This window comes from Penicillium longicatenatum, assembly GCF_028827895.1.
Source record: "Penicillium longicatenatum strain IBT 33135 chromosome Unknown contig_3_segment0_segment0, whole genome shotgun sequence".
Classification (NCBI taxonomy): Eukaryota; Fungi; Ascomycota; class Eurotiomycetes; order Eurotiales; family Aspergillaceae; genus Penicillium; species Penicillium longicatenatum.
The window spans coordinates 2332966-2349356 of NW_026643121.1; the positions used below are offsets into that span (position 1 = coordinate 2332966).

General features: G+C 49.5%; 8 protein-coding genes across 8 annotated transcripts; 4 read left to right on the forward strand and 4 right to left on the reverse strand.

Annotated features, from left to right (window-relative positions):
- Positions 1-156: 156 nt before the first annotated feature.
- N7484_006238 (uncharacterized protein) lies at positions 157-1242 on the reverse strand (the record flags this gene model as incomplete). Its single annotated transcript, XM_057116656.1, has 1 exon — positions 157-1242. One exon carries the CDS (start codon positions 1240-1242, stop codon positions 157-159), a length of 1086 nt encoding a protein of 361 aa, XP_056972539.1.
- Positions 1243-1845: 603 nt separating this feature from the next.
- Positions 1846-4076, reverse strand: N7484_006239 (transcription factor TFIIIC subunit TFC6; the record flags this gene model as incomplete). Its single annotated transcript, XM_057116657.1, has 2 exons — positions 1846-2678; positions 2744-4076. The coding sequence occupies 2 exons, from the start codon at positions 4074-4076 to the stop codon at positions 1846-1848; spliced, it is 2166 nt and encodes a 721-aa protein (XP_056972540.1).
- A 2008-nt stretch (positions 4077-6084) lies between these two features.
- N7484_006240 (uncharacterized protein) lies at positions 6085-8261 on the forward strand (the record flags this gene model as incomplete). The annotated part of the gene is made up of 4 exons (XM_057116658.1): positions 6085-6156; positions 6212-6389; positions 6443-7534; positions 7591-8261. The coding sequence occupies 4 exons, from the start codon at positions 6085-6087 to the stop codon at positions 8259-8261; spliced, it is 2013 nt and encodes a 670-aa protein (XP_056972541.1).
- Positions 8262-9254: 993 nt separating this feature from the next.
- On the forward strand, positions 9255-10313 carry N7484_006241 (uncharacterized protein; the record flags this gene model as incomplete). The annotated part of the gene is made up of 2 exons (XM_057116659.1): positions 9255-9293; positions 9348-10313. 2 exons carry the CDS (start codon positions 9255-9257, stop codon positions 10311-10313), a joined length of 1005 nt encoding a protein of 334 aa, XP_056972542.1.
- Positions 10314-10602: 289 nt separating this feature from the next.
- On the reverse strand, positions 10603-11407 carry N7484_006242 (dolichyl-phosphate beta-D-mannosyltransferase; the record flags this gene model as incomplete). Its single annotated transcript, XM_057116660.1, has 2 exons — positions 10603-11236; positions 11304-11407. 2 exons carry the CDS (start codon positions 11405-11407, stop codon positions 10603-10605), a joined length of 738 nt encoding a protein of 245 aa, XP_056972543.1.
- A 252-nt stretch (positions 11408-11659) lies between these two features.
- On the forward strand, positions 11660-13172 carry N7484_006243 (uncharacterized protein; the record flags this gene model as incomplete). Its single annotated transcript, XM_057116661.1, has 4 exons — positions 11660-11699; positions 11755-11803; positions 11861-12926; positions 12978-13172. 4 exons carry the CDS (start codon positions 11660-11662, stop codon positions 13170-13172), a joined length of 1350 nt encoding a protein of 449 aa, XP_056972544.1.
- Positions 13173-13364: 192 nt separating this feature from the next.
- On the reverse strand, positions 13365-14376 carry N7484_006244 (uncharacterized protein; the record flags this gene model as incomplete). The annotated part of the gene is made up of 2 exons (XM_057116662.1): positions 13365-14235; positions 14288-14376. The coding sequence occupies 2 exons, from the start codon at positions 14374-14376 to the stop codon at positions 13365-13367; spliced, it is 960 nt and encodes a 319-aa protein (XP_056972545.1).
- Positions 14377-14934: 558 nt separating this feature from the next.
- On the forward strand, positions 14935-15888 carry N7484_006245 (hemolysin III family protein; the record flags this gene model as incomplete). The annotated part of the gene is made up of 1 exon (XM_057116663.1): positions 14935-15888. The coding sequence occupies one exon, from the start codon at positions 14935-14937 to the stop codon at positions 15886-15888; it is 954 nt and encodes a 317-aa protein (XP_056972546.1).
- Positions 15889-16391: the final 503 nt, after the last annotated feature.

The window sequence follows — 16391 nt, forward strand, 5'->3', positions numbered from 1 at the left end:
GGGAAAATATCAAAAAGCCGAGCTGTATTGACGACGGAGATCGTTGCCTTGTATCACGTGTCTGTGTCATTTTCATATCGTTTCATAGGTCGAGAGATTCATGATTTCATGCAAAAATATGTGCATCATATTGTACGTCATCCATGCGCACCTGCTTTAGTAAAGCAGAGCGGAGGAGCGAGGGATGGAGAAGCTGGCGCTAGGTGTGGGAGTCGGAGCGCTGGAGGGAGTAAAGTGGTTGTCGAAGTTGCGCTTGACCGGGAAAGATGTGGATGCAACAGGAGTGCCAGAGGGAGGAGTGCCAGAGGGGGTGGGGACAGAGCTAGGGCTCCAACCGCCAAACTGACGAGCCACCAGAGAGCCAGAGGGAGTAGGCACGGAGCTAGGAGTGGGCACGGAGCTTGGGGAAGAAGGCACCGGAGCATTGGGGACCCAGTTGCCAAACTGACGAGGAGCAACCAGAGAGGCCAATGGCGTAGGCGAGGCAGAGAAAGAAGGGAAGGCAGAGGGAGTGCCCCAAGGAGCGGCGCTGTAACCCCGAGCATACACATATGCGGAGGGGCTCACACTGGGAGTAGCAGAGGAGGCGGGGACAGAGCTGGGGGTCCAGCTACCAAATTGCCGAGCAACCAGAGACCCAGAGGGAGATGGAGTGGGCACAAGACTTGGGGAGGAAGGCACCGGAGCGCTGTGGACCCAGCTTCCAAACTGTCGAGCAACCAGAGGAGAGGCCGATGGTGTAGCCGAGGGAGTGAAAGAAGGAGTGTAAGAGGGAGTGTACCATCCATCAGCCTGTCGGACAGCCAGGGAGGTGCCAGCAGCAGACCAGGCAGAACTGGAAGATGGGAGATAGTTCTGTGCGAATTGAACTGGATTGCCTGCGGCGTTCAGGCCACGGCGGAGAAAGCCATTGCTCTTGGCAGGCATGAAAGATCCACCTGGAGGAGGAGCCAAGTGCGAACTAGCAGAAAAAGACGAGGATGGCAGAGGCGAGTAGGGCATGTGGGAAGGAGTGGCAGTCACTGTGATGGTTTCAGGCACAGCAGAAGCGCCGGCGACGGTGGCAGTCTTGGTCACAGTTTCGACCTCGGGGACAGCAGAGCCGTTCGAGTCGCCATCAACATTGACAACCTGGTAGCCTATCTGACGACGGTTGAATTCGTCTTGCGGATTGGCAAAAGGAGCGGCATAGACGCTGATAGTGGAGAATGCAAGCAAAACTGCAGCGTTGGAGAAATGCATGGTGAAGAGAAATAGGAATTTGCTTGTGGGCACTCAAGAAGGGCGTGAACAATAGATCGCAAAAAGGTAAACAATGCAATACGCTTGAGTTGAGGAAAGAAATATAGTAAGGAAGTTAGAGCGTAGAGGTATGTTTAGAGAGAATTGAAAAACCAGATGAGAAATGGACTCCAGGGTTTAAAAGTAGGAATAGTCGCGATCTAGATCAGCCACGTCGGTCACGATGAAGTACAACTCATCCACATGGCAGACATTCCATTGGACCAAAAATAGGTAGGCTGGGATCTACGAAGGCTGGGGATCAAAAAGCATCAGAGCCGTCGACCAGCCACGCTTTTTCACTGCATAAGGATCCACATGGCAGCGCCACAACCGTTGATGCGCATGTTGATTGGCGCGCGGGTTTTGTGTTGCCAGGGAGACCCACTTTAAGCGTGGCTGGGGGGTCCACAACTACATTAGCTCGGCCTACTTGTATCCGGGAAAACCGGTGCCTAATTTCTTTTCTTAGGGTACGTATGATTTAATCATGAATTTTCATCAACTTGTCATTGATTAACTTTGCTGATCGACCAACTGCCGGGGCCCATGGTGGCAGGGTAACTAGATGGCAAGATCTTCAACCCGCAATAGGCCACAACCAAGCGCGGCGCTGGCCCAGGCGGCACAAAGGCGGTTGGGATTCCATCCCAGCGCTGTGACGTGTGTTCCTTCTTCGTAAATCGTAGTGAGACTCAAGCCCATTGGCCGGGGCTCACCATTGCGCGTCGTGCTCTGGGTCTCCGCACTGAACCCCTCGTGGAAACGGCTGGCGCCTGGGTCGTCGGCGCCTGACCCTGAGGCCCAGTCGTGGGTAAACCATATTTGTTGCCACTGTGTTTCTTTTGCATGCAATACCTTTCGGAGAGGATTTGTCGCTAATACCTCTCCTCCTGTTCCGCCGTAGAGGAGGCTGGGATGCCACCAACTGCATGGAGCGAGAGCAGAGACGGTGCTGAAGATCTTCACAGCGTTGGCTGTGGCAAAAAATCGCCGTATCGGCATTATTCGACCATATTCATTCTCGTCACTGGAGCAGACCGACTGAAGGACTGGGGAGAAGCTAAGATGAGATGAAGCCAATCGCACTCGAACCGTACCAGTGCTCTCGCTTTGAGGGTCAACAATAGACCATAGCCGAGTCTCGCCATCGACTGATATTGTTGAAAGAAGTTGTGGATGTGTCGGATAAATGGATGTGATGTTCAATACGTAGGTTCCGTGAACTGGGTGATAGAAGTAGGGCTGAGGTTCCGGGGTGGAGGAAGGGAGAATGCTGTAGATGGCCACAAAGCCATTTCCACAGCCCACCGCAATGTCGCTGGGTGAGAGCCAGGTCACACACGTACAGATGGTCGAGGATGGCATCGCTTCGAATGCTGGCGAATCGATCTTGGCTAGACTCACACGTCAGATGTCGGATAACACATGATGGTAACTACTGAAGAATGAAGATACTCACCGTATTTCAGTGTGTTGGAGCCTTGTTGTAGCTTTACATCTAGCACCCGCACCTTACCATCCCCCCAGACTCCAGCTAGGAGACCGATGTCTATCAAACCTTTGTCGACGTCGCCCCGCCTTTGTCGTCCCATAGGACACCAAGCCATACGTCGCAAATCCCCCCAATCGGAACACAACGTTAGCTTGGGTTGTGGTCCAAAAGTCATATCAATAGTATGGCTCTGAGCACCAGCTTCTTTGGACTTGAATTCCCATAGTTGAATAGTTCCAGGGTATGGCGGTGATGGCAGAAACGAGGAGACCCGATCACTTTCAGGAGGCTTGTAACTTTTCTTTTGTTCATCGGTGACTAGTGCAGCCACAGCGAGATACTGAGATGCGCCATCTTGGTTAGGAGCCCATGCCATGCATTGAATTTTTCCCCCAATGTTGATGAGCCAGCCCTCGCGCGTCTTCGCTGGTCCATCGCTTTTTTGGGACTCTCTAGCATCCCAGACCGAGCCGAAATCAACAGAGGCATGATATTCGAGGTGAAATGCTCGTTGATTATCTGATGGTCCCATGAGAACCGTGTGTTTCTTGGATTTTGCCCGCGGTAAATAACGTCGATGCACCTCATCCTTTTTGATTTTCGTGTCGAGTTGCTGTCTTTGTCGGAACCTTTGGCCAATTTCTTGATCGTAATACCAACTCCAGCCAACTGTTCGTTCCTTCTCCATATCCTCTGGGGAGACCCCCAAAGTTGGGCCGTATGGCGAATCGGACTCCCCCTCAACTGTGTCCAAGGAGACGCGAGTTGGAAACGTGGAGTCTCGACCCCAACGCCACCGGCCTCGCATGTGGACTGTGAGGCCTAGGTCTCGGTCATCAGAACCGTAAGTCAAGGTGTAAGACATGAATTTTGAAACGTGATCTCGGGAATCCAAGATACCCCGAAAATGCGTGTCAGTTGGTGATAAGGAAATAGCGCCATAGCCTGTTTGCATCTTTTCTTTCGGCGGGTTGGAAGGCGCTGGTCTTTTCTTCTTGGGCACAATCTCATCTTCATCCACATCCATGACATCGTCGTCAGCTCCGAACCCAACCTCAATTTGCTCATTCTCGTCCGCAGAGCCCTCATCATCTTCTGTGTGGGCGACGTCCGGATCTGAGCCTGCAACAAATTCTTCGTCGGAGATGGAAGCCTCTCGTTTCAGACTCTTCACCTTCTTGGGGGGACCAGTTTGGGCGACCTCAGAGCCTGATTCATCACTGATCCCAGCTGATACAAAGGGATCCGCATTATACACTCTAGGGCCCTTGACGCGGCCGGATCTGCGGCCGCGAGGCATTTAGGGAAAGTGTGAAGTCAAAACACCAATATTGCGACAAAAGCGGTGTGTTGATCCGACATGAGGATTCGCCGCCTAGTAGAGAATCGAAGCGTACGGAAAGAAACGAAAGGTCTCAAGAAGAATTGAGCAAAGAATGCTGGAATTACGAGATGCGGGCAAATACATCCATGACGCGCTATACCTGATCGGGTCCGTTTCCAGCTATGCCTATTTGCGTTAGCGCGGGTAAACAAGCTGTATACGATGTTTCCCACCACAAACATCCCTGGACTTATTGGATGATTTAAGATGCAACCCTATTACCCATTTCCTTGACTTGACATGATTTGTGAGGTCAAGGCCATCGAAGCTCAGTTTGGGGCCTAGCAGCCAATTTCCTCCCAAAGAAATTCACGTTGCAGAGCGTTTCCACAATCCATCATATTCTTCCGAAGCCCAAGCTTGCTGATTGGCATTGCTGTTTGGCATTGCTGTTACCATAATAGAGCCACTAGCAGATGTAATGGGCATCTTGCAGAGATCACTCACCGGTTTTAAACGATACAAAGGGCGCATAAAGATCACTGGCACCGTGAGTGATTGACATGCCAGCCAAGCCTACCATAAAGCACGTCGAGCTCTGCACTAGTCAAAGTTGACGGGCTTGGATACTTTTGTCTTGATCGCCATTCCTCTCCTTGAGTGACGTTCCTTCAGGCACGGCTTTAGATAGCAAAGTGCTACACCCAACGATGCTCCTCCAGCTACATATAGCATCTCGGTCTCAATCCGTACGACCTGCCCCTCCTGCATAGAAACAAATAAATTGTTGGCGACATGAGACGACCATTGTGCATGATATCTAGTTTTGCACCATGGCTTATTTAGGTCGCAACTGATTCAGATGGCCCCAACATGGATTATACGGGGAAACCTGGTTACAGATGCTTCCTGTTCATCGACAAAGCTCTCCTTTACTCCATTAATGTATGCAGCTCAACGTCAATGCCATGAAAATGGCGTTAGACTTGCAAGATGCAAAGTAAGACACTACTAAATCCTGCGGTTGCCAGGACCCCTGCTCGACTATCTGGATCCATTGGTCATGTTTCTTAGCTTTGGCTGACATAATTGGCTCTATCACAGTTTGATATAGACAAGTCCTCCAGTTCGGATGAATTATGTTTAAGGCTCCACTCTCAAAACTCTCTGCGTTTCTCAGTGAGCAGTTTGTCACAGCGACGAGACCTGCCTAAATTATAGGACAAACGGTTGCTTTATCAAAAACGCTATTACCAAAGCTCTAGTGGATGACATTATCATAACCTACATTTGTGAAATGACTAGCAGTATAATATAATATGCGAAGTTTTTCGGAGATCATTAATTCGACACCACAGCCTCTATTTTGATTTCTATAGTATACTATGCATCATGTCCTCAGTACGATCTTGAACACATACCCGAGAATTCAGACAGCACTTTATCTGGACTAAATTACAACATTACACTACATGCGTCTACTGTAGTGTGGTATTGCACTAGTGATGTCCAGTTCTGCTAGCGCCACTTAATTCGAGCACTACAGTATGTGCCGCTTTGCCGTAATGACATCAGGCTTCAGCCCTCGCATGGGTTATGAACATCGAACCTCTTGAAGTACCCATTTCAAATAAATCCCGTTACGTTGTAATTCAATTCAAGCAAGTTGATATTGGTGCTTTTGAATACCACAATAAAATGTACAAACAAATTACCGATACTATCCCGCCCCCGGTCTAGCGCCAGGCACCAACCGAGCGGAACCCACTGTGGCTATGGCCACAGCCACCGCCCGGATATTCCACGCGACGTGCAGGGCTGAAGCTAAAATCCCGCAACCTGGTAACGCATAAGAGGCTGATTCTCGCCAAGCGGAGATTAATCTTGTACCCATATTTTTTTTATCAGTGGAACCTGCGTGCCAAGACGCTTTGTATCCATCAAAATGGACAAGGGACCGACACTACCGCCATATCCATCCACAATGAGTGAACCTCCACGGTATGCGCATACAAATGCTGTCATTGAAGCAGGGAAGCGGCGCGCTAAAGACGAAGTACGTACGATTGATCTTTGCTATCGCAATGAGCTAATTAGTCTGGCTGATATAGCTAGCAATGCAGAACCACCTGCAGAGGATCCAACGGGAATGTGACATCTATAATCCCGATATCGAGCCGGAGCACAAAGCGGGTGTATACTGCAAATGCCCAATTCATAATTACAAGGCCAGAAAGGTTGCCCGACTTCCCATCCAGATTCAATGGTCTAAAGCTGTCATGTATCCAGGTCAGCCACATTGACTATCCCAGCACGACCCATTTAGACTGACGGTTCGATAGGAGAGCATTACTACCATGACTGCGAGACAGAGTCATTTGCGGGGCACAGCAGTCCATACCGTTATATCAAAAGCTACTATTGCGCTGGCGGCATTGGTGGCACCTCTACCAAAATTTTGTATGGTGACTATGGGAAGGCGAATGCTTGTGGTAGGACATCAAGATCGGATTCATACAACTATACAAGGTCTCTTGAAAAGGTACTTTCCCTGAATGCGCAACTGAACCAGAGTGCACAGGTCATCATGAATCGAAAGGAGCCATTATCCAATATATGGCATGTCGATGAGCCAAAGCTTTCGGCACTCAATGAGGATCCTGTCACCACCTCCGCCGGGAACGAGGAGACTGTGATACCTCCCAAACTTTCTAGCTTGCGAAAAGCACTATCTATCAAGACCCCCGAGCAAAAAGAGGCCGAGAGAAAGCAAAAGGCGTTCGCTAAGAGTGGGAGTTTGCGAATCAGTATTCTCAACGAAGAAAATGGTCGATGGCCAAACAAAGAATGGCGAGACATAGTGGCCGAGTACCAGGGTAATGTCGGAATGAAGCAAAACATTGCCGATCTTCGAGCTCGGCGCCCTATTCAATATCTGCATCTTCTCCAAGCGGGATACTTTGAGCCTATTCCGGTGGACTGGGCGAATCTCGCTTCAAACCCGCTAAAATTTAGAATTGAGGCAGTAGCTGGATGGCCAGGAATCACTCCTGCCTGGAGAGGATTCGAAGACACGGCTGAAGAACGTCTATACTGGGTCTTGAATCACAGGGAAGGAAGCCGGGGACCAAGATTGAAGCCTGATCCCATTTCTTCGATGAAACTGGCCCGCTCCAGGATGGCTTCTGCAGTCCCGCCTCCCCCTGGATATTACTCTCCGGATGATGTATGCCATGCTCAGCACAAGTCGGACGACTACTCAAAGCAGGTTATGCCCACTCCTTTCAAACCCTCTGATGTGCCGGAGCTACCATCAGATGATACGATGATTTTACTTGATGTCTCTGGGTCTATGGACTTCGAACCTGTTCGGCCGGTCTATGAAGAGGCTTTTATCACCGGATATGAAAAGTCCACTCAACCCAAAAACAAGGGTAAGTTCAGAGGATAATTGCTGACCGTCTTTCGCCAATTCTAACCAATGCTGCAGATCTTGCCAAGGCCATAATTCGTCGCTTCACAGATGCAATGATCCATCATGATCATAAATCAACTGGCTATCAGCTCGCTACTTTCCACGACGAGGCCAAATACATCGGGATGCTCAATCACGAAAATTTCGACAGAATGTGGAGTCAGGTGAGCTTCGGCGGCACGACTCGAGTTATGACTGGATGGCAACTCGTCAAGAACCTCCACTTCCAGAAACATTCAGAGTCGGCATCCTACCACCCAGTCTACGGGTGGCAAGCTGGCCCGAAAACCCCAAAACTTAGACTGCTACTCCTCCTTGATGGCGAAGCAAACGACATGGATGAGTTTGAGCTCGACCTACTTAGTCTGTCTTGGGTTCATGTCACGATCTTTTTGATTGGCGTCGATGGGTGTCCGCATCACCACCGGCATGCAAATGAGTTACAGAGAATCAGCGAGGTCAACCCTCATGTCTCCTTTGTTGATGCTCAGGGCAATACACCCGAACGATTTGTCACTCACGAATTGTTGAAAAGGCATCTCGGCTATGATATTAGTATGTCGGAATTCGAGGAGCTCGAGCAGCCGCCCTCGTATGATGAATCAGGACTTGCAGTGGCGACTGACGTCGAGAGAGGCTCAGATGCACTCCCAACCTATGCGTCCAATGGAGATACTGAGGCATGATTTATGATGTATCATTTCGGCATGAGACTTAATCGGCAGTCTCTCATGGTTAATGAGCAATTGGGTAGAGTTAGTACAAAAACTTACAATGAGCTTGTAATTCTCAATGAACAGCATCTTCTGTTCATTTTCAAATTTCAAGGGGTTATATTAAAGTGTACAATCCAACATCCATGTTCTCCCGACATCAAGCGAAGAGAAGACCAATTGCTTTCGAGTCATCCATCCAGTATACAATGGGGTCCGTAAATATTTCCTCAAGTGCGGGCCCGGACGGGTCACCCCAACAATTAACTTTGGGAAGGCATATACAACTCAGTTTTAAAAGGGCTCGCTTCAAAAGAGTCTTATCTTAATCCATGACCATAGGGAAGTATTTCAAGAAGATAATTCGAATATTAAGATTGTATCTAAAGCTTACTTACTGAGTAAGATATGATATCATTTAATAGTACCTTCAGGGGTACGTAGCGGAATTATGGTGAGTAATACTATACATCAAAATCGATGTGATAGTATAAGGGGTGACGAGATAACCACTAGTGGTTAGAAAGCTTTGGGTGAATTTTTATAAAACACTAAGCGACATTTGTGTGCGTTAGGTAGGTATTAATAGCTATAGGTACTTAATTAAATAGAATTTCAGTAAGATATAGTGATCTGGTGGACTGTTCAGTAAATATGTATAATTGATGGGGTAGGCCTGAAAACTGATCTGGGGAAATACTTTTGACCAAATAGTGTAGGTGTAATCCTTCCAGATACACTAGAGTCTCCCCTTGCTCCTAATTCTCTCCATAATCAAACAACTTCAGAGTCACAATTGCATTCGATTGGGATACGTTGTTGTCCATTCCTTGGGACGTCGTGACCACTTGTTTACTGATTAAAGTCTAGCCCAAAGTAAGCAAGCTCCGAGCCCCGCGGTGGGTCAGGTACGTCAATCGTCCTAACCACATCTGCCCCTCACAAACTACAATCTTCCAAACAACAATGTCGTCCCCATCGCATCCTGGTGTTCTTCACGAATTTGTATGACTAGTCTAGCTGAGCTGTATTACTATGAGCTGACTGTCTTGTTTATAGGCTCCAAGGCTTGTAGCCTTTGAGTTCAAAGCGCCCGAAAAGCCAAACAAGCCAAACAGCTTGATCTTCGTGGGCGGGTTGACCGATGGATTTTGCACCGTCCCCTACGTAACTCCCTTGGCTAAAACTCTCGAGCCAACTGACTGGTCCGTTTTCTCGATTCTGCTTTCTTCCTCCTACAATGGCTTCGGAGTCAGCAGTCTTGACCTCGATGTAGAGGAGATCGCGCAATGTGTGCAATTTATTCGCAACCTGAAGGGTGAATCTGGAAAGGTTGTTCTCATGGGCCATTCTACCGGCAGTCAAGATGTTCTGCACTATCTCCACTCGCCCAACCCACTTCCCAAGGACTCTGACTTTGACATCGGTCTGAAGTACCTAACCCGCCCGATGCTTGATGGTGCCATCATGCAAGCGCCTGTTTCGGACCGGGAGGCTATCAAGCATCACATCAAGATTTCCGATCAGCCAAGCGAAGCACAGGGCGCTTACCAGCAGCTCGTGAGCGCTGCTGAGAGACAGCCCTGGACCGATGATAAGATTGACTCGATCCTTCCAATGAATCTGACTGGACTGCTGGGATTACCGGGCAATGCGCCTCTGAGTGCCCGCCGATTCCTAAGCCTGGTTAGCCCAGACAGTCCTGAGAACCCAGCAGCGGACGACCTTTTCAGCTCTGACCTGACTGACAAGCGTCATCAGGAGACATTTGGACAGATTGGTTCTCGACGTGTTCTAAGCGCTAAGTCGAAATTCTTGGTTTTGTACTCGGGCAGTGACGAGTATTGCCCCCCGTGGGTCGATAAAGAGGCTTTGTTGCGGAAGTGGCAACAAGCGACTGAGGCTGGGGGTACTTCTTGGGACACGCAGAACGGTGGGATCGTTCCTGGTGCCTGCCACAATGTCAGTGGCGATGGTCAAGAGGACCTCATTAGCCGAGTGGCGCGGTACCTGCAGAGCATCTGAAAGGGCTAGCATCCGTTCAAGGGAAAACGTGTTTTGGAATATGGGAAAACTCCGTAGGACATGTAATAGATCATTGGATTTTTCTCTTGACATACACAAGTTTCAAATAGAAAAGACATGCAAACACCGCCCAAGAGTATGAAGTTAAAGGAAAAGGAAACTGTAATGAGAGAGGAGGCCAATATGGGGTATATCGAAGTAACGGACAAACCGTTCAGAGTTGACACCAAGTGGGCCCGAATGAAATGCGCACGACTCGAAAGTCAATTAGTAGGGTTTGCGCTGTATCTTAAACCTTCAGCCACAAAGTCAAAACACCCTTGAGATACTCGACAATCTCGCTGCCGCCGAGCTTGCTCTCGCCGTAGAGACGATCGACAAAGGTGATAGGGCACTCCTCCACCTTGAATCCCATGGCCTTGGCGCGGACCATCATTTCCATCTGGAAACTATAACCCTTGCTCTGGGTACTGGTAATGACCTTGTCAAGCACCTGCTTCTTGTACAGGCGGAAGCTACCAGTCAAGTCGCTAACGCCGGGCATCAACATGACATCCGCGATCATGTTCGCAGTCCGCGAAGTGAACTTGCGGAACAGATCCCACCCATAAACACCACCCTTGATATCTCCGCGGTTGGCGTAGCGGGTACCGGTCACAATGTCGGCATCGCTCTCCTTCTGAATGCGGACCATCTCGGGGATGAACTTGGGGTGGTGGCTGAAGTCGGCATCCATGATGATGACGAAGTTGCCAGTGACGTACTGGAGGCCGTGCACATAGGCAGTTCCAAGACCGAGCTTGCCTGCGCGAGGCTTCAAGATGATGTGCTCGACGCCATAGAGTTTCTGGAGCTGCTTTGCGATCTCGAGAGTGCCATCAGGGGAGCCATCGTCAACAATGATAACCTCCCAATCCAACTTGCTGTTCACGAGAAAGAAGCAGAGTCAGCTATCGCATTAACATAATGAAAAGGTGATATCCAGCGTACTTCTCGTTGAAGGTCTTCTGAAGCAGCCAGATAATAATAGGGAGGTTCCTCCGTTCGTTGTAGGTCGGCAGAATGACCGAGTACTTGTTCGTGGTGGCACCCATTTTGAAATTGAGAATTAAGATTCAATCGGTGTCTCCGGGACAGAATCGATCAACAACGAAGAAATAAAAGAAAGTAGGGAGCGAATGGCCGGACAGCTTGTTGAAGGAGGAGCAGCGTCGCGCCAACTCTGGCCAGATCCGGCGTCGCCCACCGCCTTTGGTTTTGCCCGATAACTTATCGCGAATCACGAGCTTCCCCCAGACAAGCTGATCCTCGTGCCTCGCGGATCTGCTGACAACAAATCTCCGAAGATGGCATCACCGATTAGACACTCCCACAAACTCTCCAGATGTGAGATAATTTACTACAGACCAGTGGTGTTCCCAAATACTGATCAACTCCCTAGCTTCACGGCCCCGCAGCTCAACACGGGGACCTTTAGATGAACCAGATGAGTGAGTACCAAGCTTACAACTTTAAAAATTCCAGATCCAAACTCACAAATCATGCAGCGTCATTGATTCAGTCAGCGCGTCCTCTTCGCCCAGCTTGAGCAAAAATATCAATAGTGATGCCTTCTCGGGGGATTCTTTTCACGAATTAGACCCGCTGGCCCCCGATGACCTCCCAGAAACATTGGGCAAAGACCTTTCTTTCGTTCTCCGGCATAATATTTTCCATCCATTAAATCATAGCAACATTCCATCTCCACTACGCTCCGAATTCATTGTTCTCAACCCCGGCGAACCGCTCTCGTCCTCTCTCGGCGTACTTGAAAAATTACTCGTTGAAGGTCGTTTCTTGGTCGCTGCACACTTCGCCGCTTCAATCTTGACATCCTCTCTGATAACACCTACGGATATCAAGATTATCTTTTCCCTGTTTTACACCCGTCTTGCTTGTCTAGAGCTGTGCGGAAATACGGTTCTTGCGGCCCAGGAGTCTAAGGCATTAGAGGACCTGAACTCTGCATTTTACTACATTGACGTGGGGCGCGAGTCGTCTGAAGTTGATAACAAAGACAACCATATTCCCAATCATTACCCTCGTCACATAGTTCCATGGCCGTTGCGTGTTCTCGCCGTGAGACTTCAAAGTATCGGGTTTGGCGACCCCCGCAGAAGTATTGGGGGTTTATACGAGATTGGACTAGAGGCTCGACGGGAGATTACGAACGAAGCAACCGGGGAGGCAGAACGGAAGATCTGGAGAGAAAGACTGGCAGATCTAGGGATGCGAAGCGTCAATGCGCTAATCGAGATGGGCGATCTTGATGCAGCAAAAAGATCACTGGAAAGTTTACAATCGGTTGAATCCGATACAGATGCTACTAAACTACGGAAAGCACTTCTTTTCCTACGGACTGGAGATGTTGATTCTGCGCAGCGGATCTTTGGTGACTCATTGGAGTCAAAGGAGGCGGCTTTGTTGCAGCCGCTCCTGAGCATGTCAGATGGTCGTTACAATGATGCAGTGGACCAGTGGCGGGCTCTACAAGAAGATAGATCAAGGACGGATGCCTCCTTGGTGGCGCAAAACTTGGCAGTTTGTCTTCTATACTCTGGGAAACTGGATGAGGTACGTTGAATGCTTTTTGAATTTTCGACCTTTTGCTTACGGCATTCCCAGGCACGTAAACTCTTGGAATCTCAAGTCTCTGCCAATCACTCATTCAGTAGTCTGGTTTTCAATTTGTCAACCGTCTACGAGCTCTGTTCCGACAATGCTGGTCACTTGAAGGGGCAGCTGGCGGCCACTATCGCAGCTCAGCCAGTCTCTGGACAGACAAACATGGACCGACCAAACACCGATTTTAAGCTATGAAGATAATTGAGAGAATGACCTGGTATGGTCATCTTTGATTCCAGCCTTCTTTTAAAACTCCAAGTGTACAGAGGATGCCAAGTTCAGCGTTTCATGAACAATTCAACCCATAATAATATGTATCACCCCGGCACCAATGCCATGCATGCAACCAAAAACGCCAGTCAAGGAAACAAAATTATGTCCGGGGTGTCATTTCCCTGCCGGGATGGGGTCCGGTTTCACCTGTGGTCGAGCCTTGGGGATTTTGATTATAATCTTATCGCCTTCCCTTTGCCAGCCAAGATTCTCTTTCTCGCTCAACTCCTCCCACGTCCATTTTCTATCGTCGCCGGTACACCCACCTATAATCCAGTCTACATGGACGTTGAGGTAAGCACTGCCCACGGCCTTCAAGGCATGTCTCCGCATTCGGTCCACAGCCCAGTTCATCACCGCGCGCATGTAAGAGTCAACACTTTTGTGCACCTGCCAAAACGCAATCCAATTATCATGCATCAATGCTGTCAGGACGCGGTCGACAGCTTGCGAATGGAAGTCGTAATCCCGGCGCGCCCGTGCCCGCAGCTCAAAAGCTGACACCATATCCTGCTGCCGACAAGCGTAATCGAGAATTAAGTATGACACCAGGTCCTTGACTTCCGACTCGGCCATGGGGTGTGATTTGGAATGCAGCTTGCTTAGGCAGTACTCCAAGGATGGAAAATATGATGGCGGGTGTTGCGCGAGAATGGACATGCGAATCGAGAAATAATGGACAAGCTGCGCAAATTTAGCCGGAGTTGTTTCCGATGTTGCCAAAATGCCTTCTCTGAGCTTTCGGAGGGACAGAAGGAGCTTTGACAGCTCCGTCGACGGTGGGGGAATGCGCCTCTCTGCAGGGTTCAATGTGGTCCTTGCAGCTGGCTGGGCGGTAGGTGGGTTCGAGGTTGCATCATTTGAGGAGCTCACAGGGAGCGATGCATGTGCCGCATCGAAGTCTTTCTGGTGGTCGGAGCAGAACCGCATGTATCGCTCTAGAATCTTGTTGTAATAGTCTTGCTGCTCTTTGTGATCAAGAAGTCTGCCATGGTTGCGTCAGAACGGTTCACATGAATGCTATTGAAACAACATACGTCCTGTCGCCTTTTGAAACAAAGCCGACCCTATCCAGAGGGTCGGCGACAGGCCGTAACCGGCTTCCCTGGGATCTGGCGGACTGCATCGAGCAAGCGTGGCTGCGTGAGGGGACAAAGCCATATCAGATCTGGGGTCGATGTGGGCCACCGGGGTTTGCATTGTTTGCGCCGAGGTCCCAACTCCCCAACGCTCTTGTCTATTCTAGTAATTTATCCCTTGCCGCTCTAACGACCAAGATGCGTTGAATATTCGTCTTCATGACCTCCATGCTCTTTTAAAGTTTACTGTGGTAGATATAGTACGATACAAGGCTATCTAACCCCAAGCATTCACAGATTCCCGACGTCATATTAACTGCAGAATTCATATAGATCGCCCCTCGATCCCCTCACTGATCACATGATTACTCACATTGTGACCGAGGTCAAATTGCCCTACAAAAGCGGCGGCACCCAACGAAACCTTGAAAGTAGAGTATCTACAGATTTCCTATAATGTCTTATCCAATGTTCTTTTCTACCATCTACACGTTCGAGTGAAAGATTCTTAATGCACCGTTGATCTGCTTTGCATGTCTTGCATCATTGTGGCTGATCCGTCAAGTTTTAAACGTCACGTCCTATAATAGACTCTGCATGTGACGATGTCTCGCCAACGTCACCCAGTACAGGGGAAAGAGTTGGACAGTCCAGCAACTGCGCTGGCTAACCCAGTCCTTGAAGTTCCTCCGCGCATGGTGAAAAAGCTTCTTCATTGGGATGAGTTACCACATTGGCAGCGCGACAATCACCACATCCATACTGGATATCGACCAGCCTCATCTTCATTTTGGGCCTCGTTCCAATCATTGGGCTACTTTCATAATGAGACCGTCAATATCTACAGTCACCTTCTGCCCGCCATTTTGGCCGTTCCTGCAGCTTATCAGCTCTATAAAGCCTTGGAACCTCGTTACCAGACTGCAGCAGACTCCGACATCGCTGCGTTTTGCTGCTTCTTCGCCGGTGCTGCTTTCTGCCTGGGAATGTCTGCAACATATCACACGATCTCTAACCACTCACCCGTGGTGGCTCGCATTGGCAATGCACTTGACTACATTGGCATAGTCGGGCTTATTGTGGGCAGCTTTGTACCCAGTGTCTTCTATGGATTTTACTGTGTACCCGAGCTCCAACATCGGTATTGGACCATGATCTGCACCATTGGGCTGGGCTGCGTGTGTGTCTCAATCGTCCCAAGGTTCCGGACTCCCCGTTGGCGACCGTTCCGGGCCGCCATGTTTGTCGGGATGGGCCTGTCCGCCGTCTTCCCCGTACTCCATGGCTTGTCTCTTTTTGGGTTCGACCGTATGCGACAGCAGATTGGCCTCACCTGGCTCCTGCTCCAAGGCTTCTTGTATATTACTGGAGCTTCGATATATGCAGCACGGGTACCGGAGAGACTGTGGCCCGGCAAGTTCGATCTCGTTGGCAGCTCACATCAGATATTCCACGTACTGGTCGTGTGTGCTGCAGTGGCTCACCTGACTGGACTATTGAAAGCGTTCGATTATCGGCACAGTGGGACTGCCGAGATTTGTCAGATTCCACGCGGCTGAGTTATGACATCAGTCGAGTGGAGAAGATGAGGTTGGACAGCATGCTCATGGCAATTCCAGAGGTCGCATGAAATGAAACATTCCACACATGTGGCGAAAGGGGATATGCTCTTCAACGGTGAAGGTCCCTGCTGACGTTGACCTGGTTCGTGATGTGCAACAATGACCACAGCCCGAGTGAAGCGGTGAATAGCTTGACAGGGAAAAGATTGAAAGGCCACGGGCTGAATCCGGTCAGCCGAGTTCCAACGCTCAAGATTTCACATGGTGCTCGTCACTGGAGGGATTGTAGATACGTTTTCATTGGTGGTGCATGCGGGCCTGGCCGACAGCAGTCCCCCAGAATAGCCCTTGTCAGCAGCGGTGGTCGTCATATTCCCTAAATCAAGATAAATCTCATGAGAGAAAATACAATAATAATTGAAACAATTAACGCCGTGGGTCATTTACGATGTTGCATCAGGGTGTGTTACTGTAAGGACCCCTTGGGGGCTCCAGGTCCC